Source organism: Emys orbicularis, chromosome 1 (assembly GCF_028017835.1).
Source record: "Emys orbicularis isolate rEmyOrb1 chromosome 1, rEmyOrb1.hap1, whole genome shotgun sequence".
Lineage (NCBI taxonomy): Eukaryota > Metazoa > Chordata > Testudines > Emydidae > Emys > Emys orbicularis.
The window spans coordinates 320,254,630-320,282,578 of NC_088683.1; the positions used below are offsets into that span (position 1 = coordinate 320,254,630).

Consider the following 27,949-nt stretch of genomic DNA (forward strand, 5'->3'; position numbering starts at 1 on the left):
CTTTATCACTCACCACCGTATGTAAACACAAATTGGATACCTATTGAACTTAACATTACCCAGCCTAGTTACACTGCCAACATTTTACACAATCAAATGTCAAAGTGTTCATATTTCCTAGTTTTATTAATGTATCTCATTACAATCAGATATGAGGGGCCAAACTGATTCTTGATGTAGCCCCGTTTGAACCAATTAAACAAATGGAATTATAAAAGAGCTGAATTCGGCCGTCTCTTTAATTTGCCATGATAAACTCGCAAAGAAACTGGAATATTTCTTTCCCTAAAGATTAGTTCTTTTCTGTTTGGCAAACATTGATTTTTTTTAAAAAAGCCCTCCACATTCACACAACACTTGCTGTTCTGAGAGAGTAAAAGTCAGGATGGATTCACATTGTTAACTAGCATCAGCAAAAATTTCTCTTAGACTAGCATTACACTCCTGCTGCAAGTCAGCAGGGAGAGCTTCCACACTGCTTTTCGGGCTCACCAAAAATTCTCCTAAAATCCCTCCTTAAAAGTTTACTGACTTGTGCCATGTTCTCTATGAGAAGTGAGTTAAAAAAAATTGGAAGCAGGAAAAAAGTCTCAAATACAATGTAACCATCAAGTAGTGCACATGCCTTATCAAGTAACCACATGACTTATTGATATTTCTTTTATCTTCCTTCATACTTCTCCCCATCTTCAGGGCAGGAACCATATCTTTACTTGTTTCTGTAAAGGGCTTAGCAAATTTTTGGCATTCCAAAATAATAGTAGTTCTTGTTATTTATTATGAACTTCTTGGTGACCGAGTGGCAAATTGAAAGGGAAAATATAGTCTATAATTTAATATGTTGCCAGTAAGCCCTAGTCACACTCAGAGTGCAGATCTATGTATATATATCAATAATTTTATTAAATTGAATAAATAACACCTTTTTGTTAACAAGAATATGACTATGTAGTTTCCATATAACTCCACACACACCTCTAACACATTGTATATGCAATAATTAATAACTCTAGTATATACTATCCCCCAGACTTCAGATACAACATTGGTTTGCATGTTAATTCAACTTTTAGTTTAGCTGTAATAGTGAGGTGTTTGGAACAGCAGCTGAAACAAATGTAGCAATTCCAGGATCTTTTATCCCGGTTGAGAGGCAAATGGAAATCATCTTCACTAAACCATTGAAGGAAAATTCCATTGTAACATGAAAGCTATTTAAACTGAATGAATAGTTTAATTCAGCTACTAATATTTTAAAAACCCTTGAAGCAGATAACAGAGAAATAAACCAATTATAACATGTTTTGTAGTAATAAAAAGTACAGTATAATAAAAATAATTATTAAGGAGGAAACAGGGAACAGTCATCCCAATAAGTTGTTGTTGACAAGCCGGACTGAAAGAATCTACAGTACTTTGCCATTAAAGAAGTATTAGAAATGGGATGTGTCAATGTTATAAAGTAAGTTGGGTGTGGGGGGGTGTCATTTTTTAAAATCTAGGTTAACAATTGGTAAAAAAAAAAATTAGTTAAAATAATTTTATTTAAAACTTCAAAGGCCTGATTCTCAGACCAGTGTAAATCAGGTTTAGTTCCACTGAAGTCCACAGAATTACACTGCTGTAAGAACAGAATCAGGCTCCAAAACTACAGGAGAACCCCATTTATCCGAGCCTCCATTATCTGGCTCTCCATATTAAGCAAACAACCAGCACACACACAGGATGTGTGGGTGGGTCAGCTTTTGTGGCCTGCATCATGCGGGAGGTCAGACTAGATGATCATATTGGTCCCTTCTGACCTTAAAGTCTATGAGTCTATGAGGATCATTACAAAGCATTAAAATGTAGCCTCCTTATTTATTTACAGTGTACACAAACGGTTACTTCTAGTAAAGAATACAGTACCAGTTTTTAAAAATGCAGAAATAATAAACTCAAGCAACTCAAAAAAAGTATAGTATTGCTGTTGTTGCAACTTAAAACTATCATTTTGGCATTTTTAGAAACTGGATCTCTTTACTAGAAGTAACAGTTCGTGTACGCTGTAAATAAAGAAGGACGGTATGTTTTAATGCTTTTCCAGGAAGGGTCAGCTAGTTTAAAAGCAACTCTGCATCTTAAAATAATGGTTAGAAAGCTCTTTGCCCATTCTCTGGATTATCCAAATTTTTGATTATCCGATCTCTGTGTGTGTGTATATATATATATATATACACATATATATATATATACACACACACACACATAATTCAGCTAACATATTAAAACTCATCACTGGAGTTTTCCTGTAATGATTCCAAGCAAATCCCATTGATAACTATAAAAACAGCAATGTTCACACAGGGTGTGCACTTGCTCTTACTGAAATCAATTGAAGTTTTGCCATTGGCTTCAAAGAGAGCAGGACCAGACCAACAAAATCCCATCCATACCACACTCTTAAAAGGCACTTGTCAACAACTGATAAAAATGAACCTAACTAACTGATTTGAAGTCTCATTTCATAGTGAAAGTCTAGATAAATGTTAAAGACCAAAATTAAGTTTTGGAGCATTTGTTTAATGAGCTTTAGTCGGATATTTTCCATAAGTTTTGTCAGGACAATAATATTAATTTGTCAACTGAGCTACCTTTTAAAGTTTCCATAATGAACTTCTTGAGATAATAAATATACTTGGCATCATCTCGCTTGGTGCTACCAGAGACAAACCAGCTGTTCTCCACAATGAATATTTTGGGCTTGTTATATTCACGGCTTATCCAATAAAGGAGCTGCCTCAGGCTTAGTGATTCCAACTGAAGGAATTTCATCTGAGAGTCCAAGAGCTGGAAACTCAGTGTTGCTCCAAAAGAAAGAGCAAAAAAGTCAGCTGTTCCCTTGATGTACTTCTTCTCTGCATCACTGAATTCAGGCAGCAGAGATGAGAGGTTACTCTTCATGCTCTGAGGGTAGTCACCATCAATAAATATGGGTTTAGCAAACCAGCCCAACACAAAGTCAAGGGATTTTTGACATTCTTGTATGTCTTGTTCAGTCATAGCTTGAGGTTTTATCCAGTGGGAGCTGAGGGCAATGGACACTTGGCCTCCTTGAGTTGGACGAAAATGATCATTGTAGAGATGCCAGACTTTGGCGTGGGCCTGTTGAGAAGAAAGATTATAATGAATGCATCTGAAATTCTGTCTTGAATAACAGAAATGCAATAGCATATTCAACCACTAATGTTCAGATTTGACTAGCAATGCTTTATCCTCACATCCCTAGGCTAAGTCTTATTCCCTTGTCAGTGATTTATGATTGCTAACTTCTATTATCCTAATCAGAGTAGATAATATTACACTGATCCAAGAAGAGCTTGTTTTGGAAAAGCAGCAAGATCTGCTTAATATGGTGTATATTCCATGCACTGAATATAATGCTGGTTTTTCTGATCTTTGAAAAATAGTGTTTTAATTTTACAAGTAAACCTGGCTTTGTACTTACCTACTGGTATGAGTGAAACTTAGGCTTTGGTTTGAACACATATATAAAAGAGAAAGGCCATTTTGTCTGATATCATTACTTTTTAAAGTTTTGCTGGTTTTAAATTTTATTAAATTGGTAACAAATTACATCTTACAGTATTATTGGCATCATGAGATCTCATATAGTGAAAAAGTAAGAGCACATTTTAAAATGTATTTGAAAAAACATGTTTCAGATTATATTTTACTTTACAGGAGTCTTAGCTTGTTTATTACTGTTTTAGATTGGGTGTGTAGAAATTGTCAAAAATTACATTTTTAGACAGTTACAAAGTAAGGCAAAACTAGAAAAAAAGCTATGGGCACTTCTTATCTGGAAATGTGGAAAAAATCTGGAGGTCATACATTTAGCTATTAGAGCTGGGACTGGCAGTCAAGAGATGACTTCAAAACTCTGCCATCTCTGTCCTATATACAATCCTTTAAAATCTTTTATTTCTTTAATTTATAAATGAATGAATAAATTAAATCTGACTTTTCTTGTTGTTCAAAATAAACTGGAGTTTTCAAACAGATTCTGAATCATCTGATTTAACACTATGCATAGAATCAAGAGGATTTGGAAAAAGGATAGACATGGGCAGGAAGAGAAGCAAGTGCTTCTTCACACCCATTATAAATGGGTTTAAGGCTACTAAATCCAGATGGTCAGGAATCTCATAACCCCAACATAACCCACAGATCTCAACTCTGCCCCAGCTCCCAAACACACACAAAGGCCTGGTCCACACTAACCCCCCACTTCGAACTAAGGTACGCAAATTCAGCTACGTTAATAACGTAGCTGAATTCGAAGTACCTTAGTCCGAATTTACCGCGGGTCCAGACGCGGCAGGCAGGCTCCCCCGTCGATGCCGCGTACTCCTCTCGCCGAGCTGGAGTACCGGCGTCGACGGCAAGCACTTCCGGGATCGATCCGGGATCGATTTATCGCGTCTAGACAAGACGCGATAAATCGATCCCAGAAGATTGATTGCCTGCCGCCGAACCAGGAAGTAAGTGTAGACCTACCCAGAGACACACCCACACACTCTCTCTCTCTCTCTGCACCAACCTATTCAGAGCCAAGTAGGAGCCCCATTCTACAATATGCAGGAAATGCAGAGACATCCATGTATAGCCACTGTTTCCAGCCCTTCCTCAGGAGTTAAATGATACAGAAGGCCTTGCACCTCCATCCTGATAAATGTATCACTGATGCATTTTGCTTCTCACAGTTTCATTTTAATACAGAATTATCATTCACAGCTTCCAGTTGCAATGAAATGCCAGTTTTATTAAGAACTAATTGTTTAAATGTCAGATTGTCATCTCTATTGCCATAAAAGATAAATTTAAAAAACATGATTAACTACTGAGGGTTAGGGTTAGGGTTAGGGTTTACTTTTACAGTTCTTACAAAATCTTAATTCTCACTGCTAAGCAAAAAAGCAATTAGAACTAAAAGGACAGTTAAAGTTATAGATAATAACTGACTTCATGTGTGTTTTCAGTTATTAGTATTGTACCGGTAATTAAAAATAGCAAAGATATAGTTATACTGTTTATATAAGTACAATGGATTGTGAGAGAAGTGAAAATTGAGAAATAGTAATTCTACTTCAAAACCTCACAGTACAGACATGATATCTGAATTGCAGAGACACAAGACAATTTTGCCATATATTGTAACCCCATCCTGCCGACAAAAGAAGAAAATATTATGGTGTCACGCTGTCTGGAGTTGCTAACTACCATGAGTGTCTACCTCAGGGAAGACTATCAAAAACTGGGCAGACACCCCAAACTAGTGGTATGTTCTATAATTAGATTTCCCCAACCCAGTAACGAATGTGAACTCCTGGATCACTATAACAGTCTTACCATGGAGTTCCACACAGTTCCTTTGAGCTCTCCAGTCTATTTTGCCACCCAGGCAAGATAGACTATGTGATAAATGGTCACTTACACCAAAAATCACAAAATATTCAGCAACAGAGGGTCCTGTGGCACCTTTAAGACTAACAGAAGTATTGGAGCATAAGCTTTTGTGGGTGAATGCCCACTTCATCAGACGCAATATTCAGGTTACACCCAGTCCCAAATGGACCAGTCACTCACCCGGGTTGATTTGCATTCTAGATCTCACACCAAAGATAATGCTGGGAGCCAATTCTACAGTAAACTAACTAAAGGCTTATTAGCTAAGAAAAACAAATGAGAGTTATTGAGAGGTTAAAGCAGGTAAAAATATATGTACATGTGAATCACAGTCTATAACAGTGGTTCTCAACCTGTAGCCCCCGGGCCGCTCGTGGCCCAATGAGCGCACAGCTGCGGCCCATGTGACATCCTCAGAGCCATACAAATAGTATATGTATTGTGTAGATGCAGCCCACATAACACAGAGAGCTGCATAGGCAGCCCACAATTTAAATAGGTTAAGAACCACTAGTCTACAATTTCAAAAGGTAGCAGAGATGTAATCTGCCAGTTTCCCAAAAGTCTTTTAGGGCTACCCAGAGTAACTCCAGGGATCTCCATCTTCTTTTCTGTTATTTTGCCTGTTAGAATCCAAACAAAAGATTTTTTCATGTGTCCATATTTATAGTTTCTTTTCACAGAAACTAAGCTGACAGAACAGCCCCCACATGTGTCCTTTCTTTCATGATGGGGAGAGAGGAATGTACTTAGAGACTTTGACCTCACACACAATGATCATATGCTTTCCATGCACAGGAATTAGCACTTTCCTGTTAAAGTTCTTCATTTGCATTACACAAGGTTTCTTTCTCATTTGATGGGTTACTTAGTTACAGGGGTATATACAATGCAAATGTTTGCTATTACATTGTAACAGGGTACAGATAAGCGAAAACAATGCACGCAACATTCCCCCAGTTTTTCATGAAGTTTAAACTCTAAACACATTCTTATACATTTTAACATCTACTTTGAATTATACTAACACACAAGCAAGCTGGCCTGGCTTACAGCTGTGAGTTTGTCAGTTCTTAAGCTAGCAACTGCGGCCTTGGCCAGAGCTGGCACTTAGCTTACCAGCATCACGCACAGCATGAATATCTTCTTGTGACGATGACTGTAAATATGATTTATAAAATACTATGAGGTAGCAGATATGCATCATTAGGTGCTACTCTATAGAATGTTTGAATGTATGCTGCTGACAGCCAGCTTCAAAGTCACCCTCCCTCCCCACCTGAAGACACCAGCATCTGAGCAAGGAAGCCCCTGGTCAGGTAACCCACTCTGTCGCAGACACCTTCCCTTTGTACTATCTCCTCCATAAATCCCCCTATGTTTCCTCATAATAGTGGTATCTATTCTCCCCATGTGACTCATGCCTCCCACCCCATATCCCTGACCTGACACCTGGAGACACTCACCATCCATGCTCCCAAAGATACATGACTTCTCTATGTCAACCGAGACCCATTTCACGATCCATGTTCAAAACACCTGTATCCCTATACATGCTGTCCTCCTGTGGAACACTGTCCCCTCCAAGGTTATACAGGGATTGGCCCAATATGTCCTGATCCTTTCCCTCTAGGGGAGCAAAACAGATGCCTCCTTCAGATACGTGCCAACTCCAGGGGTGCTCCGGGGCTCAAGCACTCACAGGAAAAAAATAGGGGGTGCTCTGAACCCACAGGGTCAGATTAATCTTTTGTGGGCCCCAGCATCTGGACTGTGGCCTCGCCCCCAACTCCACTTGTGTTCTGCCCCAAGGCCCCACCCCCACTTGGCCTCTTCCCCCCGAGGCCCTGCCCCCACCCTGAGGCCCCATCCCTGCTTGGCTTCTTCTCCCCGAGGCCCAGTCCCCACTCAGCCTCTTCTCCTCCAGGCCCGGCCCACACTCCACTCCGAGGCCCAGCCTCCAGCCTCGCTCAGCCTCTTCCCTCCCAGGCCCAGCCCACCACCTTCATGGGTGGGGGAAGGGGCAGAGAGGAGGTACCAGCAAAAACAAAAGTCAGCGCCTGTGGTCCTGCATCTTCATATCCACCTATCCCAAAACAAAGCCAAAGACGAGGGGACTTCTCACAGCTCAATCCTTTCTTCGTAGTAAAGAGGAGAAAGAGGCACTGTACAGTTCACCAGTGGTGAAAAAGAAAGTACAACAATGGCCAGCCAGTAAAATTTTGAAAAAGTCGCATTTATACAACAAATGCCTGCCTTCCGCAGTTTGCCTGGATAAAAGGAATGAGACTGCTTTTGTGGCAAAAAATCCTAACACACCATACATTCATTCTAATGATAATGGACCGAGTGCCAATCAATATTACTGGGGTATTTGGGTATAGTTTGGTGTACGGAACTTGGGAATTTCTGTAATTAAAGGCTTCTGGAGATAAAGCTGCAGGAGGCCAGTGACAGAGCAGAGACAGCTGGTAGTAAATGTCTATCTGTTCCTTTGTCCTTATTTGACATCTCAACTCCTGATAGTGTAGCAATGGCAAGCAAAAACTAACCTATGGTTCATGCAATTCAGTTCATGGTTGAATGCAATTAAGACCACCAAAATCCACTATTTACTTGTATTAACTGATATTTCTACTGAGCCAGGTTTGCCTAGGCATTTTTGAGCTGGTTGCTCAACTTGGCATGAGCTTGGGCTGATCTGGAATGTGCAGTGATCATACCTTTTATATTTTGAAAGGCGGTACCTCACTAAAATGGACTTGTTACAAACTGGCCCCCTGACCCACTATACAGTCACCAGTCTGTTGCAAGTGGACCCAATCGCTGGGTTTCACATGCTTTCAAGCTACCTGAGTCTGGATGTAGTCTAGTCACCATTTCTTGCTCTTGGACTCTAAGGCTCACTCCTAGGTTCAAGCCTCTAGTCTGATACCTTTTGGGGGGATGTGAAACATTCCATCCAGCCACCCTAGACCCTGAAACCTCTGAGCCCTCCAGTTACTTGCAAACACTCCCTCAGCACCCCACCTACACTGAGGGCACTCTGAGCTTAGTAGTTTAATTCCTTCAGGGATAACATGGCAGGGCAGCAAGGAATATGGAGTTAGCAGGGGAATTTCTTAACCACAGTCACTTTACTCTTAAAGTAGCTGAGAGTTGCAGCTCTTTGAAAATAACAAAAGCCCTGAGACACACCCTCCCTTAATCTGAGCTCACCCCTTCTTGTGCACCTGTGGTTCATAGTGTTTCAGGTATGGAAGAGCCCCTCCTGTCCTTTCTCTCCCTCTCCTGCCAGTTTTTCCTAATATTTAATCTAAATCTCCTTGCTGCAGATTCAGCCCATTACTTCTTATCCTACCTTCAGTGGACATAGAGAACAATTGATCATAGTCTTCTTTATAACAGCCCTTAACATATTTGAAGACTTGTCAGGTCCCCCCGCCCCAGTCTTCTTTTCTCAAGACTAAACATGCCCAATTTTATTAACCTTTCCTCATAGGTCAGGTTTTCTAAATGTTTTATCATTTTGGTTGCTTTCTTATGGACTCTCTCCAATCTTATCCACATCTGTGGTGCCGAGAACTGAACACTGTACTCCAGCTGAGGCCTCACTAATGCCGAGTACAGTGGGATAATTATCTCCCTTGTCTTACATACAACACCCCTGTTAATATATTCCAGAATGATATTAGACGTTTTTGCAACTGCATCACACTGTTGACTCATTCAATTTGTGACCCACTATAACCCCTATATCTTTTTCAGCAGTACTACCACCTAGCTAGTTATTTCCCATTTTGTAGTTGTGCATTTGATTTTTCTGTCCTAAGTGAAGTACTCTGCACTTGCATCTGAAGAAGTGAGGTTCTTACCCACGAAAGCTTATGCTCCCAATACTTCTGTTAGTCTTAAAGGTGCCACAGGACCCTCTGTTGCTTTTTTTACTCTGCACTTGTCTTTCTTGAATTTCATCTGGTTGAATTCAGACCAATTCTCCAATTTGTCGAGGTTGTTTTGAATTTTAATCCCATCTTCCAAAGGCCTTGCAAAACTCCCCATACCTTGGTATCATCTGCAAATTTTATAAGCATACTCTCTATTCCATTATCCAAGTCATTAATGAAAATATTGAGCAGTACTGGACTCAGGACTGACCCCTGTAGGACTGCACTAGACACACTCTCCTAGTTACACATAGTGATGGTCAGACCCCCGGCACAAAACAGGACATGACTCTTAAATTGACACCTGTCTCTGAACTACATGCTCAAACTTTGAAATTCCATATCCACCTCTCATGTTTGCCTCCCAACCCCTCTGTGGGCCCCTGTGTAGAAAGCCCATTGTTCCATGGGTAGGCCAGTTGTTGAAAATCAATACCCCCAGCTTGAGCTTTGATGGCTCTCAATGATGGCCTTTCAATGAGGTGTCAACTCCCTTTCCCCAGCAGAGCATCTGTCTGGAATGCAGCATAACAGGGTGTCCCTGGGCAAATCCAAACTAATGCAGCCACGGTGCCAATATTTCAACATGGGTATAAAACATACGTCAGAATTTTATACAGCCATATCACACTCCATCACAGAGTTCAGCAGAGTTATGAGATATATATTCTTAAATTAATTTTGAGTATATACCAGCCTGCCTATTCCCCAGGATTCCTGCCCCAAATAACCGAGACCTCCTAAGGTTTGGCATTGGCAATACATATCATTCTGTGCAATTTTGGTGTCAATCTCTATGATTATCCTTATGTTTTTACTAGTGGCAAATCCAGAATAAGAGTTTAGGGCCTCCTGACTCCCAGGACCATGCTTATTCTAGACCAGTGTTTCTCAACCTGGGGAAAGCAACCCCCAGGGAGGACGTGGGACAGGTTTAGGGGAGTCACAAGCAGGGCCAGCATTAGAGGGTAGGAAGCAGGGCAATTCCCTGGGTCCCCGTGCCACAGGGACCCCATGAAGCTGATTTACACGTTTTAGCTCAGCGCCAGAGAGGGCTGAAGCCCAGAATCCCGAACTTAAGGGGAGATGGGGTTGCAATTTTTTCTATTGCGGGGGGGGGGGGGGGAGGGGCATGATTTTTTTTGAAGTCCAAAGGGGGTCACCAGCACAAAAAGGTTGAGAAACACCATGTTGTATCAATTTTAATGGTGTTTTCTGAACCAAGAACTATGCGCTATTCATTTCGCAAATAAACTGCTTGCCATGCCCAAGTGACCTACAGTAACTCCTCACTTAACGTTGTAGTTATGTTCCTGAAAAATGCAACTTTAAGTGAAATGATGTTAAACTAATCCAATTTTCCCATAAGATTTAATGTAAATGCGGGGGGTTAGGTTCCAAGGAAATCTTTTTGGGGCAGACAAAAGGCATTATATACTGTACAGTACTGTACTGTAGTGGGGAGATGCCCCTGGCTTACCCCTGGGGCTCAGGGCTCGGGGTGCAGGATCTGGGAGGGAGTTAGGTTGTGGGAGGGTGCTCAGGGTGGGGTGCGGGGTCTGAGAGGGAGTTAGAGTGCAGGAGGGCGCTCAGGGTGGGAGTGCGGGCTCTGGGAGGGAGTTAGGGTGTGGGAGGGCGCTCAGGGTGGGGGTGCGGGCTCTGGGAGGGAGTTAGGGTGCGGGAGGGCGCTCAGGGTGGGGTGCTGGAGGAGGCTCAGGGCTGGGGCAGCCAGGAGGTGCAGAGCACTTACCTGGGGCAGCTCCTGTTTGGTGCAGGGGATGAGCAGGTGGCTCTGCGCAGCGCAGCACCGTCCCCATGGCCGCAATTCTGGGAGCTGCCCCCCCGGGCAGGCAGTGCCACCCGGAACGCAGGGGCTTTAGGGGCTGCAGGGCCCTGGCTAAGGGGGCCCCGGGGCCCTGGCCTACAGCTCTAAAGCCCCTTTCGGAATGCGGCCCTGCGAGCACGGGCCAGAGGACTCAGGAGGAGCAGGGGCAGCCGCGCAGCCAGCAGCTGGAGAGAAGCGGCGCTTTTCCCTTCAAAGCGCCACTTCTCTCCGGCCGGCTTTGAAGGGGAAAGCGCCACTTCTCTTCGGCCGCTGGCTGCACGGCTGCCCCTGCTCCTCCTGAGTCCTCCGGCCCGTGCTCGCAGGGCCGCATTCCGAAAGGGGCTTTAGAGCTGCAGGCCAGGGCCCCCGGGCCCCCTTAGCCCAGGGCCCTGCAGCCCCTAAAGCCCGTGTTCCGGATGGCCCTGCCTGCTGCGGGAAGGGGGTGAGGGGCAGCTTCCCCGCTCACTCCCTCCCTCCCAGAAAGTCCTAAGCACCGCCAAACAGCTGTTTGGCGGCAGGGGAAGTGCTGGGAGGGAGGGAGGAAGGGAGGGGGAGGAGGCGGAGAAGTGGAACTTGTGCTATGCTCCCTTGTAAAGTCAGCCAAATGATGTTATAAGGGAGCACTGAACAACTTTAAACGAATATGTTCCCTAATGGAGCAGTGACGTAACTTCGAAGCAACATTAAGCAGGAGGACGTTAAGTGAGGAGTTACTGTATCTGTATTAGCTCTCTATTTGCATGTTAATGAAACTCTGCATAGTAAAGTGTTACCAAAATTCATTTAGCAATACAAAGAAAAAAGATAACTGGAAAAGACATGAAAAGGATTTTGATTACTGTAAGTACATTAGATATAGCTCCAAAAAAAATTCATGATCCAATCCTAGATCAGAAGCCCTTTTGAAATGCATATCATTATCACTATGGCTTGGAAAATATTGGTATATGATTAGTCAGAAAATACCTTGTACCAAGAAGAAGAAAAATGTAATCTGTATTTTTCCTTACCTTCAAAAGGAAGGATGTGAATCAAAAGTTACAACATAATGTGTCACATCTCATACCATGTGCCATCTTTAGACCCAGAGTGAAGTAGGTTTTATCTATACAATCTCTGAGCTGACACAACATTTCCTCCCAGGAGAAGATGACAGCCCTAGCATAGTATAAAGGACAGATATGGCTGTTAGAAAGCTAAGCTATTTCTTCATATTTGGAAACTGCTAACATAAAGTATTCTATATGTAAAGTTTAGTACCAATTTGTGAGCCCTTGTTATGGACAACATATCAGGCATTTAAGATTTTTATTTTTCCTCTCTCTCCGATTACTTCCCATAAATATCTCTTGGTCTACTTCTTTATTAGAACAAGGTGAACTACTTTGTAACAAACAATTACCAAACAAAATGTAGCCCCTTCTTCTAATTTCAAATATTGGAGACCAGAATTAGATATTTACAAGTACGTTTGGTATTTGATGAGTGTTTTATGTGAACATATTTCAGCCTATGACAGGGTTCTCGCAACACATTTTTTAGTGGCCTCAGAGTGCAGTCAACAACTCTTGCTGGTGGTCACACTGACCCTGTTTCCTAAAATACTTGATTAACTTTAGGAAAAACAAATAAATAGCACATGTACACATCCAAATGATTGTAATTTCTTTATGCAGGGGTTTGGGTTTTTTTGCAGACACAATAAAAATATTACTGTGAAAAGTGATATTTGTATGTTTGTTAATATCACTTTTTTCAGCAAATCCCAGGACAAATTAAGCCCTGGACGGGGTGGGAGTTGGAGACGAAGGCAGTGGGGGACATGGTGGGATAGATGTGGGCTGGGGGAGGTAGTGGGGGCTGGGGATCAGCGCCAGAAGCCAGCGCCTGCTGCCGTGTGGCTGGGACTACAAGTCGGCACCCGGGGTCAGCGGCCAGGACTGGGGGTCAGAGCACATGGCAGGGGGTTGGTGCCCAGGGCCAGTGGCTGCTGCTGGGGTCAGGGATCGGTGCCTGGGGCCAGCAGCTGCCACCGGGGTTGGGCTAGAGACTGGGACTGGAGTCTGCCGCCACGTGGCCAGGGGTTGGAGCATGAACTAAAACCCCATGGCCAAAAACCGGGGCTGCCTGGAGCCTATCTCCCAACCACCCCAGGGCTGAAGCATGGAGGTGTTGGCTCTTCCCACTACACAGATCAGAGTTCTAGTCCCTGAAGAACCCAGCACCTGTTTTTATAAACCCCCAATGACCGAGATTCCACAACCTCCCTTGGTAACTTATTCCAACACTTCGCTAGCCTTAGAAATGTTTTCCTAATATTTAACCTAAATATCCCTAGCTGCAGACTAAGCCCATTACTTTTTGCCCTACCTTCATTAGACATGGAGAGCTGATCACCGTCTTCTTTATAAGAGCCCTTACCATATCTGAAGACTTATCAGATACCCTCTCAGTCTTCTTTTCTCATGACTAAACATGCCCAGTTGTTGTTTTTTTAACATGCCCTCATAGATCTTGTTTTCTAAACCTTGTATCATTTTTTTGCTCTCCACTGGTCTCCAATTTGTCCAAAGTTTTCTTGAAGTGTGGACCGCTCAAAACCAGACCCAGTACTTCAGCTGAGGCCTCACCAGTGCCAAGTAGAGTGAAACAATTATCTCCCATGTCTTAGATACACCACTCCCATAAATACAACTCAGAATGGTATTTGCCTTTTTTGAACCTGAATCACATTGTTGGCTCACATGCAATATGTGATCCACAATGATCCCCAGAACATTTTCTGTAATATTACTGCCTAGCAAGTTAGTCCCCATTTTATAGTTGTGCATTTGATTTTTACTTCCTAAGCAAAGTACTTTACATTGTCTTTATTGACTATGGTTAAACAGCAAAAAATAAAGATCATACAGTCCCTACTTTGTAAACGCTGATGTTTGTATTGTATATATGTATGATGACAACATGGATTCTTCTGTTTGTATACAAAGGACTTGTAGAAATGTTGTGATCATTAAACTACCGTGTCTTTTTTAATGTAGTTGATACGAGGAAGCCAAGTTTTCAAAGAGCGGGTGTAGGAGTCGCTCCTAGAGTTATTAGTTTTCCTGAAGTGCAAGTACTTTCCAGTTTTTTTTAATTATTAATCCAGCAGAAGCATATTAGTGTTGCACCACTATACTGCAATAACAGCTTGAACAGCCAAGAAAAGAAACTGTAGTAAAGTTTGACCTTATTTTGGAACAGTTTTCATCCAAATCTAGAAGTGCATACAGTAGGGCAGGACAAATTATTTGTTGGCTGTATGACTGCCATTTTTTTTATTTTTTATTTTTTTTAGAGTTGATTCCAAAGCATACAGATTTGAAGACACTCCCATCACATACAAATAAAACCAAAAGCTAGTTAGCCATTCCTCCATCACCAAGCCTTGTTTAGGTTGCCAGTTTATTTAGCCTGAGTAGTGTTTCATAGGTTCTGAATGGAAGCTGATATTGTTTTAGGAGATGGGAACTATTCTTAGAATAATTGGCTGATGTTTAGAGGTGCTGAGTATCCACCCATGCCACTGAACTCAATGAGAGATAGAGGTGCTCAGCACTTTTGAAAAATCAGACATGTGGTTTATAATTAAGGCTACGTTTTAGTGACGGGTATTTTTAGTAAAAGTCATGGACAGGTCACAGGCAGTAAACAAAAATTCACAACCTGTGACTCGTCCATGACTTTTACTAAAAATACCAGGTGCTGGGGGAGGGCAGCCTAGCTGCTTGGGGGGCGGGGAAGGGGGGGTGGCGCACAGCTGGGACCCCCACTGGTGCTGGGGTGGGGGTGGGGATTGGAGGGGCCAGGCAACCCCATCATATAATCCCATTCAAATGTATCAAGCTCCATTTTAAAACAAATTAGGTTCTTTGCCCCCACTACTTCTATTGAAAGGTTGTTCTAGAAACTCACTTCTTTGATGGTAGATACATCCTTCTAATTTCCATCTTAAAATTATTCATGGCCACTTTATACCCATTTATTCTTGTGCCAGCAGCTGTCTTTTAGTTTAAATAGCTCTTCTCCATCCCTGTTGTTTAGCCCCACGTTTCATGTTGAAATGAAACATTTCAACCTTTCTCAACCCAGAACAGAAAAATCCAGTAGCAGCTAGTTTGATTGGAATTTTCACTGCATCACTTAATCCAGGCAGGGAGGGGCCAGAGGAGGATAGGAGTACTAGTGACTGAGAGATGTAAATAAAAGTGAGATAAATAAATAAATAAAACCTCCCTATAGCAGAGATGGAAGGAAGAGTGGTGGGGAGGGGGAAGCTGAAGAGGAGGGAGCCTCTTGCCACTCCACGAGGTGATGCTCAAGTATACGGGAGAACTTTGCAGTAGTGACAGGGCAATCAAAGGTGGCTGCCTGCCACCACTGTGAAAGGGGCTTCCAAATGCACAGGGGAAAGACTCTGGAACCAGTGTCTCTGGTCCCACCTGCAAAGGAGGCACCCAGAGGTACTGTGGAGGCACCAAGGACACCACTAGGGGCCTCTGATGTGCAGATGAGACTTTAGATGATCCAGTGGTCCCTTCTGGCCTTAATCTCGATGACTCTGAGTAGGCTTATGACATTCCCTATCAAGAGACACATGCACCTGTTGGAGACTGTAGGGCCTGCTGCACTAAAGCGGTGCTCCAAGTACAGATTTGATGGTAGGCAGGAGAAGTGGGCAACAGCCAGCTAATGCAATGCTGGCCATACATCCTTCCTTAGCTGCCAATAATGAAGAGAGTCTGAGTCAGGGGTACCAGCATCATATCTTGTAAATATTCCTCCACCATCCTCTCTGCTGCAGCAGCATCGGGCTCCTGCTCCTTAAGGTGGGAAGAAGCAATGTGATCATTCCAAAGTCCCCCAACCTCTGCCAAAAGGAGGACGACGACCTTTTGCTCTCTCCCTTGGCAGAATCCATGTCGTACTGCCCACTGCTAGTGTTGCCTCCTGGTTGTGACAGTGTCTTGAATCACCCCATCAATGACATTAACCACCATGTCTTTCAGGGTGTGACTACATTACAGTCAGAGGTGTGACTGCAGCACATGTAGAATAGTTAAAAGCTACATTGGGTAACTAACACAACAATTATCAGTGATGCCACGGCAGCATGGGTGGCAGCAGAAGCTGTTTTTCCACCTGAAGCATGCCTGCCTCCCTGTTCTCTGATGAGAGGAAGGAAGCCATAGTCCTTTGAATCAGCAGTCTAGATATGTTGCTATCCAGTTATGCTCCTTCTCCCAGAGAAGAGATGAGAGATGGTGATTTCCCAGAAGAAAAGACCGCATGACTCCCACCAGGGTTTCCCTACTCTGTTTCTGGAACATGTGTCTCAGTTCTCTCTCCAGCAGGCACAGCAAGGGAATTACTTGGTTGATCCCTGCATCCCTGTGGTCTCAAAATGTCAAAGGAGGTTGGTTAACTTCTTCATGAGGAGCCAGTGGGTGGGTGAAGTTTGGAGGCTGGTGTTCATCTGTACTTTCCTGGGCCCACAGATGTGGAATTCTACCATTGCTTTTCTCTGCTCATACAGACTTTCCATCCTGTAAAACAGGGGTGGGCAAACTACGGACCGCGGGCCACATCCGGCCCGTGGGACCGTCCTGCCCGGCCCCCGAGCTCCTGGCCTGGGAGTGGCAGTTTGAGTGACTCCTGTAGCTCTCTAAGTTTGTGATGCACTGCACAGGTCTAGCTGAAATGGCCACAGAGCTTCCTGGCCATTGACAGCAGCATCTGCAACCCTGTATCCCACCCCTCCTAGGAATTTCCTCACAGAGAGACTGAGGCAGTGAGCAAGACAAGGGACAAGCTGGAAGCAACCATCACACTCTGCCTTTGTGATGTCTACTCCATTGTCCATTGCCAGAAACCCAGCAGACAGGTCCAGGGGCTTTAGCCACTTGGTGACAGCAAAGCTTATTTAAGATGTTTCCAGAGGTGTGCTGTTTTTCAAAGCCCCACATGCAAAGCATGGTGGGCTGTCGACTGAGGGTATACATATTGCAAGTGCTGTTGCTAATCTCTCTGCTGCTGCTCACCCAGATGATCATAAACAGTCATGCAATCATTCTCTGACCACTGGTACACATGTCCATGGACAGATGCGCCCTTCTACCTTCAGTTACCCAGTCAGCCCTACTGCACTTCTCACAGCAATACACAGACCTAGAACTGCATTTTTAGGAAAAGAGGAGTGTCTAAGGTTCTGCAGGAGTGCTGCCAGCTTTTCCGCCGCCCTAGGCGGCGGAAGGTTCTGCCCCAAAATGCCGCCCCCCCACAGAGGCGGCAGAAGGTCCCGCCGCGGAAATACCGCTGTGGTCGCTGCCCCCCAAATCGCAGCGCCCTAGGCGACTGCCTAGGTCGCCTAATGGGTTGTGCCAGCCCTGAGGTTCTGCCATCTGCAGACAGCTGCAGCCATAAGGTGTCTGCAGCCCTCATCCTCCACATGGGAGAAAGGAAATATGTCCACAGCCAACATCCTCACGCATCTGTAGCCAGTGTCACAACCCTAGGGTGGCTGCAATCATATTTTTGCCCCTTCTGAACACTCTCTGCTAAGCTGTCAAAATCGTGGAATTCACTGGCTGTGCCAGCCTCTGCTCCGTAGAAGACCCTGTGCCTGGCTGTTTTTCTCTGAAGCCAACCTGTTTCAGTATGTGCGCTCTGTGATTGAGTTCCATGTGTGCCAGCATGCCTGATGTGCCCAGCCTTTGTGGTGACTGCCCCGCCTGACCCTATGTCTACATAATTGGCAAATGGCACTGATACTTTCTCCAGTATCAACTTTGAAGTGTTTGCAAACCCAGGAGGATGTCTGTTTAGTGCAGAGGATGTCTGTTTAGGATGTCTGTTCAGGAGAGATTTGGGGGATTGTAGCTGGTGACAGTTGCTGCTAAGTTACATGCTGAGTGGGCGCAGTGCCTTCCCCTCTACTGTTCCCACCAAAAACCACGGCCGGCAGAGATGGAGTCAGTGATTGTCCTCTCATCTGGGAGCTGTGACTAAAACCCACATCCTTTCCAGAAATTAATGAATGGGAGCAGTGGAGCTAAGCTTAAGAGGAAGCTAATGGGTCTCTGATCATAGCTTGCTGGGGGTCAGCCTCTAGATCAGAACCTGCAACCTCAGGCCAAACTAACTGGAGATACACTAACCTCCTCCACCTCCTAGTATTACCACATCCAGCAGCCTGGTCAATTGCGCCTCAGGGAAATATTCCTTTTCAGAGGAGCTGTCTGCCTGGGGCAAAGTGGATTCTGCCAATTCCTGTTCCTTATGAGATTCTGGTTTCCCTCCTTTCACTCCCTGTGGTTCATGCTGCAGAGCTTCCACAACCCTTTCTCCACTGAGCAAGCCAGAAGTCATCTTTCTTTTTCCTAACCCTGAACTGCTCCATGGAAGAACGCTGCTTCTGAGCAGCCTCACACTACAATCTATTAATTCCACTGAAAAAGTTTTGAGACAGGCATTCTGAGAGGGATGGCACAAGTTCACCACTGCTTGTCCTACGAGCAGCTTCTGAAAATGTTTTTGTCCCTCAAACTATTGCTGCTTTTTATTCATAGATTCATAGAATGAATTCCTCTTTTTATCTTGCAGGATTGGGGGAAAGGATGATGGAGGAATGAAGGCAGGCAGGCTTCCTGAGGTGAAATAAATCATTGAATAATTACTGTCTCACACAACAGTCATGCCAGCAGCCAGCAGCTACAGGGGCAAGTCAGACAGTACCTACTATGCCAGAGGAATTCTATCCTGACAGTCCTCAGTCTTCTACATTTCTTTCACTAAAGAATCAGATGCATCAGTCTGCAACTTCAAGCAAACAAAGTAAACAGTCCTGCTGCAACAACTCACACTGGAACTTCTCATGGGTAAGCTGAACAAATGTTAAACAATGTGCACTCACCCAATGAAGGAACACACAGGGCAACATGTGACAAGAGTGACTGACACACTACATTGTAATGGAATTTTTCAACAACAAGATGAAATGAAACAGGAAACTCAGAATGAAATTCTAAATTTGGAATAAAACGAAGTGGTAAAGTCAAAACAACTCAGTTTTTTAATTTCATTTTATTCCAATTTTTTGTCAAAATTGAAATGTCTCTGTGAAATGTTCTGATTTCAATGAATCAGCAAATTTTGATAAAAAATTCAATCAAAATTTTTTCAACCAGCTCTAATCCCTATGTCATTTGGGAAGGAGAGGAAGTGTCAGGAATCTGAGCAAGGGGAAGCTGATCTGATAGAGGGCACACTGAGCCCTCATGGATCCAGTTAACACAGCTAATTGGACAGAGGTCATTGGTCCTGCCAGACTAATTAACATCAGGGAGGCCAACAGCAACATTCCAGATGCATTGGGACCAGCAGACCAGGAGATGGAGCCAGCCTCACCTGTGCCTTAATTAATTAATTGTTTCTCTGTCTGTGGGGCCAGGACTAACTGGGGGGTCAAGTGATAGTTTAATGAAAAGCTGGGCCTTATAGAAGAGCAGCGAGAGATCTGTCTGAGGAGTAAGCAGGCTTCTGTGGAAGGCCCTGAGCCATTATCAGTCAGGTGGGTACCCCAGGGAAACCAGTGCTCTATGGCAGAGCAGTGAGGAACCTCAGGGAGCAAGCTGGATTTCTGTAGAAGGCCTTAGAGTAGGGTCTTGAAAGAGTATGGGAGTCTGGGCTCTATCCCAGAGCCAGGAAGGTAGCCTGGACTGTGAGAGGGACTCCAGTGGAGTCCAAAGCAAGGTGGAAAGAACCTTTTGTCTGTTTGGGACTACTGTTACCCTGAAAAGGGACTGAGAGTGACCCAGACAAGAGGACTGAGCCATATGAATCTCAGAGAAAACACCTGCGTGAGGAGAATTTGAAGTAGGAAGTGCCTGCAGTGCCATGTTCCACCAGAAGGTGGTGCTAAAGGGCACCCATGGCCCACTACTTACCCCCAAATTTATACTCACCAGCAACCACACATCACTGAACAAAAACACTGACCCAGGAACCTATCCTTGTAACAAAGCCCGATGCCAACTCTGTCCACATATCTATTCAAGTGACACCATCATAGGGCCTAATCACATCAGCTATACCATCAGTGGCTCGTTCACCTGCACATCTACCAATGTGATATATGCCATCATGTGCCAGCAATGCCCCTCTGCCATGTACATTGGCCAAACCGGACAGTCTCTACGCAAAAGAATTAATGGACACAAATCTGACATCAGGAATCATAATACTCAAAAACCAGTGGGAGAACACTTTAACCTGTCTGGCCATTCTTTGACAGACCTGCGGGTGGCTATCTTAAAACAGAAAAACTTCAAAAACAGACTCCAACGAGAGACTGCTGAGCTGGAATTGATATGCAAACTAGACACAATCAACTCAGGGCTAAATAGGGATTGGGAATGGCTGAGCCATTACAAACATTGAATCTATCTCCCCTTGTAAGTATTTTCACACTTGCTTCTTATCAAACTGTCTGTACTGAACCATCTTGATTATCACTTCAAAAGTTTTTTTTCTCTTACTTAATTGGCCTCTCAGAGTTGGTAAGACAACTCCCACCTGTTCATGCTCTCTGTATGTGTGTGTATATATATCTCCTCAATATATGGTTCACTCTATATGCATCCGAAGAAGTGGGTTGTAGCCCACGAAAGCTTATGCTCTAATAAATTTGTTAGTCTCTAAGGTGCCACAAGTACTCCTGTTATTTTTGCGGATACAGACTAACACGGCTGCTACTCTGAAACCTGTCAATACTTACCCCCAGAGAAAGTTCCCTTCACACTCAACACAGCAGAAGAAGAGCAGAGACCTCTGGGGAAGGTGGATTATCTCCAGTGGTAGAAGCCCTCCCGTTGGTGTAGGTAGCATCTTCACTGAAGCACTGCAGCTGTGCCACTGCAGCCTTTGAAGTAGAGACAAGCCCTTAGGCTCCTTTGAAAAATCCCAAAGGTCAAATACCTATGTGCTCATATATGTTATTGAGGTGAATAGACTTACCATTTGATGTCACATCATATGTCATTTACCCTTTTCTCATGGATGGAGGGTGGAGCCCCCTTCAGGGAGGCTAGCCCCTGGCTCTGCCCCGTCCCCTGCTGGAGGAGCCCTGGGCCTGAGCATCCCCCCCTCCCTCCACCTGCCCAGAGGAGCCCCGAGCCAGCTGCACCACGCCTCCTCAGACCCCAAGCTGCGGTGGGGAAAAGCGTCTTGGACTCTCTCCAGAAGAAGCTTTTGCTATGCCTCATTCAGGTTCCATGGCGGCTGAGGAGGCAGTATTTGCTACTCAGATTCCTGAGTTCATCAGTAATCTCTCTGGAGTCCAGGGAGATTATTTATGAAGCCAGGAAGCTGAGTAGCAAATAACCGCCTCCTCAGCTGCCCCGGAACCTGCATAGGGCATAATAAAACAAAAACTTCCCCCACAAACCCCACAACTGGGGTTCCAGTAGCAGAGCCTCCCCTGGCCTATTATACCCACTGCCTTTGCCTGTTCTGTTTTTCAGATTGTTTGGCTCTCCCTCCCTTTCTCAGAGTCTTGAACTGGCAATGATGAATATGATCAATCACATCTCTGCAATCCAGATCAAGTGCAAAAATCTGAATCTTGGCCTTGAGCTCCATCACCTACACTGTAGCTCATTAAATAATGAGTCCGACTCACCAAAATCATAAGATTATCTTCAAAATCTTATGATTTGTAAGCCAAAGTCATGGTGGGGTTTGCCAGCCTTCTGATATTTCTTGCCTTTGGGGAAGGCCAATTGCCCCGAATTCCATTTTAGGTTCAAATGTCAAGCTTTAAAAACACATCACACAAATGCAGGCCTCCTTGTTTGCGACTCAGAGGGGAGTCCACTTACCAACACATACCCCTAAGTCTGCCTCCTGCTCCCCACTTTCTCCTGACTCCTCATAGGATCAGGTCCTGTTTCCTAACACATTACTCATGCCATTTTCCTCACAGTCTCACTACCAGCACCTCTGCATTCTTCTCTCCCCTGCCTGGCTTTCACATGGCCACTAAGAGGCCACCATTTTGGAAATAATGGGAGATGCTGGCCATTTTAGCTCAGGGCAGTCTCACTGTCACCTACAAAAGGTTAAATGGATAGGGGGACCATCTTGCTGAGGGCAGCCTGTGGCTATGTTTATAGTTGAATAAGATATAAAATATGATGCCAACAATACAGTAAAGTACATTATCATAATAAAGGGCCCAATCCAACGTCCATTTAAGTTAATGGGTTTCTAGCATTGACCTTTTTGTAAAGAAAATTAAATTGAAATCTAAGTAAGAGGACATAATTAATTATAGTCCATAAAGTGAATTAACATCACTTCATCTGACTACACAATGTATTTCAAACTAACTTTCTCAAAAGAGAACCAATAATTGGCATGGGACTAGTGTTTGCAAATACATGTGGCTTAAGGCAACACAATCAGGATAATGAATCAGTGACCAGGTTCAAGAGTTACTGGGGCTGCTTTTAAAATGAGAATGTTTTAAAATGCTAAAAGTTAAATAAACAAATTAAGTAAACTTTGCCCTTAGCTCTGGACAACAACTGATCCAATGGAGCTGCTAAATACACAGAGCAATAACTGAAAAAGAGAGCTGATTTAAAAATAGCTCTGATAATTACCGTGGACTTTTATCAGATAGTACCATTTACTAGCTACAAAAACCAGATTACCTTTTGCTGTTTTCTTTAGAAGCAAATGAATATTCTTATCTATCCAACTGTAAAAGCAAACATTCTATATTGGGATGGACATGTAATGATTCTAGTAGTGCCAAAGTTTCCTAACCTTTGCTAAGGACATTAAGCTGTAAATAGATTTCTAGGTTGACTTTTGGACTTACAAAATAGCAAGGCATTACCATAAAATAATCTTGCCTGGCTGATTTTAAACTGTCCTGTTGCTCTGTGCTATGGTGGTAAACTGGAGTAAAACATAAGTCCAAGATCAATGGCTATTACAGCCTTAAAATTGGAGGAATGATTGTCTCCATTTCAGGGACTGCTGGGAGTCTCAAAATTAATTTATGTTCACTAGAGCTGAGTGGAAATTTTTCCAACACAACACCGTTCCGTCAGAAAAACATAATTCACTGAAACCAAAACAAACACTCAGGAAACCTGTTGATTTTGACAAATCTCCATCAGAAACCTGCCTGGTTTCCTGCCAGCTTGTGGGCCTCCCCTGCAGCCCACCTAGCAGGCTGCCACAGAGCCGAACCCCCAGGCTCCCCAGCTCGCAAGCCAGCTAGCTCTCCGATAGTCAGACCCAGCTGGCATGGGAGGTGGGAAGCTGTAGGAGCCCCAGCCAGGCGGCATGCTGCAGATCTGAGGTTTCCAGGCTCCCAACCTCCAAGCCTCCTGGCTCAGTCCACAGCTCCCATGGCTTCTAGGCTCCCAACTCACCATTTGCCTGCCTGTTTTGAAATGATCAAACAACGTATTTTGGTTTTTCAAATAAATTTTTTTAATAATCTTTCTTGCAATGAGAATTTCTAAATTTTTGGTTTTGTCTGAATCGAAACAAAAACAGATTTTGAAATCCTCCATGAAACTGAATTGCCATTCTCTGCTCAGCTGTAATACACACAGAAATGAAGAGTCATGGGTTTTGCATGTCAGAGAGGCAATGTACTTTAATTTGGGCTAATTCAGAAACTCTGGAAGTTAGTTACCTGGCAGATGCTGGACCAAGTTACACCAGTTAAAATTCAAAATACCTCCATTGACATCAATGCAGATATACTGTGTAAAACCGGTGTTAAGCGGGAAGAGAATCAGTTCCAGAATCTGACCCACAGTATTTAATTTACAATTCTTTTGCCCACCCACAGAATGCTGAATCAGTGCAAGTTATACTACATTACCAATTATGGGTGAGATTCACCAGCACAGTCTGGCTGCTTTGAGCTGCTCAGGCAACACAAAGCAGCCATAAATCTGGTTTAAACGGCAAGTTAAGCCATTCTTACGACTGTCTTTCCCCGCTGAAGCAGTGTGAGATGCCTCGAGCATGCCCATAAATCTGGTCCCCATATCCAGTTTTATGGCCAAATTAAATCAATGACTAATGTACATCATCTTTGAATTTGCTCATTGAATCCAACTCCTACTGATTGTACCCTAACTCTCACCAGCCAACCCTATCCCTGCAAGAAAAAATACTCTCAGCACTGGTATCTGCACACATGTATTATTTTGGCCATATTTCAGGTTAGCGTGAAGCAATAGTTGAAGACAGGGGAAATTCATCTTTTGTTTCTTATTGTAGGTAGATCCGTGGAAGGAAGCTTTTATAACTCAGTGAAAACTTTATAACTTTACGGAAGGAGTTAGTGTCGTAAAGAACACTGAGGGCCAGATTCTGCAAGTTACACCAATATAAATCCAGAATGATTCCTATGAACCTATCAGTGTCTCTGGGCCCAATTCTGATTTCATTTCCACCAAAGCAAAAGAGATCAGAGTCAGGCCCCCAGAGGTTCAAATCCTGAGTAGGAGATAAGGACACCAAATGTCTTTTACCCCAGAGTTCCCGTATAGCTTTCTGCTAAGACGTTCTGAATAGAGATTGCTCTTCTCTTTGTCATAGCTCACACAGCTTTGCTGTCTTCAGTCAAGAAGGAAAGGCAGGAATTACAAAATTATAAATGCTATCTCAAATTAAGCTAACAATTTCACCCTTTAAAAACTGAAGTTGTTTTTTATTCCAAATGTCCAGACAAAATGTTTAAGTACGGGTAGGGATTATTCCCACCCTTTACCTGGAATACTAGGGAAAATTTGTAAAAATAAGGAGAAATGTAAAAATAAAAATTTGTACAAATACAGAGTAGAACTGTGCACCTCATGAAGTATTTAAGGAGCGCTCTGTAGAAGCATTCAAGTCAAGAAAGCAGCCATTCCTGCAGCCCTTAATCATAAGAGTGGGCCCACAGCCCCACTATTTCCAATGGGACTATTCCTGTGAATAAGGGCTGTGGGATTGGGCACTGGATCTTGATCAAAGCCCACTGAAATTAGTGGGAGTCTTTCCATTGACTCCAGTGGGTTTTGAATCAGGCCCTCAAAAGTACAATTATAAAGAAGCAAAGGTTCTGAACTGCTTGATTGAAGTGTAAGTATCAAGAGGTCCCTTCCACTCTATCATCTTTTATTAGATTAACATAGAAAAGGGTATCAACAAAGAGCAAAAACCTTTTGACTTTCAGTCCTTCAGTGCCTAGTAAAGTTTTAGGAAGGATTATTTTGGTGCCTATCCAAATGCTCTTTATCTTTATTAAACTGCAGTTAACCAATAGCTCACTATCTTCCTGGCAACAAGCAGAAAATATCCTATCCAATATGTACCAATGTCAAACTAGAACTTTGATCTTAAATAAAAATATTGGCACTGCTTACACAGGAAAGCAACAACAGAGAACTTACACATAAAGGGCATGTCTTCACTACCGGCTGGATCGGCAGGGAGTGATCGATCCAGCGGGGATCGATTTATTGTGTCTAGTCTAGATGTGATAAATCGATCCCTGAGCGCTCTCAAGTCGGCTCCTGTACTCCAGCTCGGCGAGAGGCACAGGCAGAGTCGACTGGGGAGCGGCAGCAGTCAACTCACCGTAGTGAAGACATCACAGTAAGTAGATCTAAGTACATCAACTTCAGCTTTTCCTTTTATCTCTTCTGATTAAGACATAATCTGCCTACCGTTGAAGGACATCCATTTAGAGCCTAACCTTATCACTCTTACACACCTTGAATAGCATCTTACTTCACAAGTAGCCCTCTCTTACTTCACAAGTAGCCCTAAGTAGCCAATTGCAGAGTAAGATATCACTCAATGTTAGGAATGTGGTACAACTGGGACTTTATTTACTCAGACTATTTGAAAACAATTCATTCTGTGAATGTAGTGTGCAATCATATGCTTGGAGGACAAAATGGGGTTACTTTCATCCTTTCTTCACCAGGTATTAACAGCAACAGAGGGTCCCTGTGGCACCTTTAAGACTAACAGAAGTATTGGGAGCATAAGCTTTCGTGGGTAAGAACCTCACTTCTTCAGACTTGCATCAGACTTGCATCTGAAGAAGTGAGGTTCTTACCCACGAAAGCTTATGCTCCCAATACTTCTGTTAGTCTTAAAGGTGCCACAGGACCCTCTGTTGCTTTTCACAGATTCAGACTAACACGGCTACCCCTCTGATACTTGACAGGTATTAACAGTTGATTTTTATAAAAGTACAGCCAACCCAAGAATTCCTGCCTTCTGTTTTAGCATACTTTACAACTGAACTCTTACTTTTTGTTTTTAATTTTTTTCATTCATGATGAAAGCTTCAAAGAGTCTCTCACCTCACAAATGGTAGAATTGTGACTATATCAGAACCACCTACATCAAGATTACATTATAGGAAATCATGATGTCTAGTCTGAATCCTCTCTACTGGTTAATTATACTTGTTCGTCATCTCTGACGCTTTAAAGCCACATGACTCAAAAGATGAGTGATTAATTTCTATTGAAATAAAATATTTGCAAATAAATACTATCAAAGAAGAGGAAAGGACAGATACTAAAAGCTAGAAATTAGATATTTTCTTATTTGTTTCCATTTCCATTGTAACTGGTAATATTAAAAAAATGGGGAAAATCTGCATGATGTGGCAAAACAGGATTATTTACAATTGCTCCTCGTTTAAAAAAAAAATCTGTTAGATATATTTCTACAATAACTATCAGGTGTATTCACCTCTAACTGGCCAAGTTCTGCTCTCAGTTATTTCAGAATAAATAGATCAATTGACTTCAATGGACCTACTCTGCATTTCCAAGTGAACAGAATTTGGTGCACTGACTATGCATTATTCTTATTTAATATAAAGGAAGTGGTGTGCATGCATTGAGGAGAAAGTTCCTAGATTTATAATTGTTCACACTTTTTAGGGTTTAGTGTTCAATGGTCAAACCCCAAAAGGTCAACACCTAAGAACAGTATTTATCCAGGAAAAGGAGAGGAGAGTCAGCATCCTGTCTGCAATGTGACTGGTTTCTAGGCAGCAGCTCCTCTCCACTTCTTGAAGAAATAAATGTGTTGTTCGGTTTCTGAAAATGCAGTTTACATTATGAAAACTGGCCCAAGTTCAATGCACAAACAATTCACTTAGATCAAGAAACAGAAAAAATGTATTTGCAGAAACAGAAAATTTCTCTGATTCTTTGAGGAGAAAGGGGACCGGCCACCAATACTCTAGTCACTCGGTAAGGGGACACTGACTCTTCTCTTCCTTATCTGAAGGATAGTGTTGCCCCTTTTCAATCCGAGGGGCTAGTCAAACTTCGGGCCCTTGGAGGTGTTCCAAATGGAAGTATAAGCTGACTATGGAATCTCATGTTTTCTTTGATGCAATCTTGTTTATTTACAAGGAATGTACAAGGTCCTGCTTCTCCAAATGCAGGAGGAACTAGCTTCTTAGGCCTAGTCTACACTAGAAAATTAGGTCGGTTTAACTATGGCAGTCGGAGACAGAGCCGGCACTAGGCATAAGCAGACTAAGTAATTGCTTAGGGCCGCAAGCAGCTCAAAGGGACCCCTATTCGCTTTTTATTATGTGTTGTGTGTGGAGCCCCCCCAGAGTTTTCCCACTTAT

The 27,949-nt window shown here is 43.3% G+C and overlaps 1 protein-coding gene across 1 annotated transcript in view; it reads right to left on the reverse strand.

The window, feature by feature from the left end:
• Positions 1-27,949, reverse strand: part of KL (klotho) — a 51,283-nt gene that overhangs the window by 16,864 nt on the left and 6,470 nt on the right. Inside the window, exon 2 of the mRNA XM_065422078.1 lies at positions 2,634-3,144. Coding sequence (XP_065278150.1) covers positions 2,634-3,144 — 511 coding nt within the window. The remainder of the gene's footprint in view (positions 1-2,633; positions 3,145-27,949) is intronic.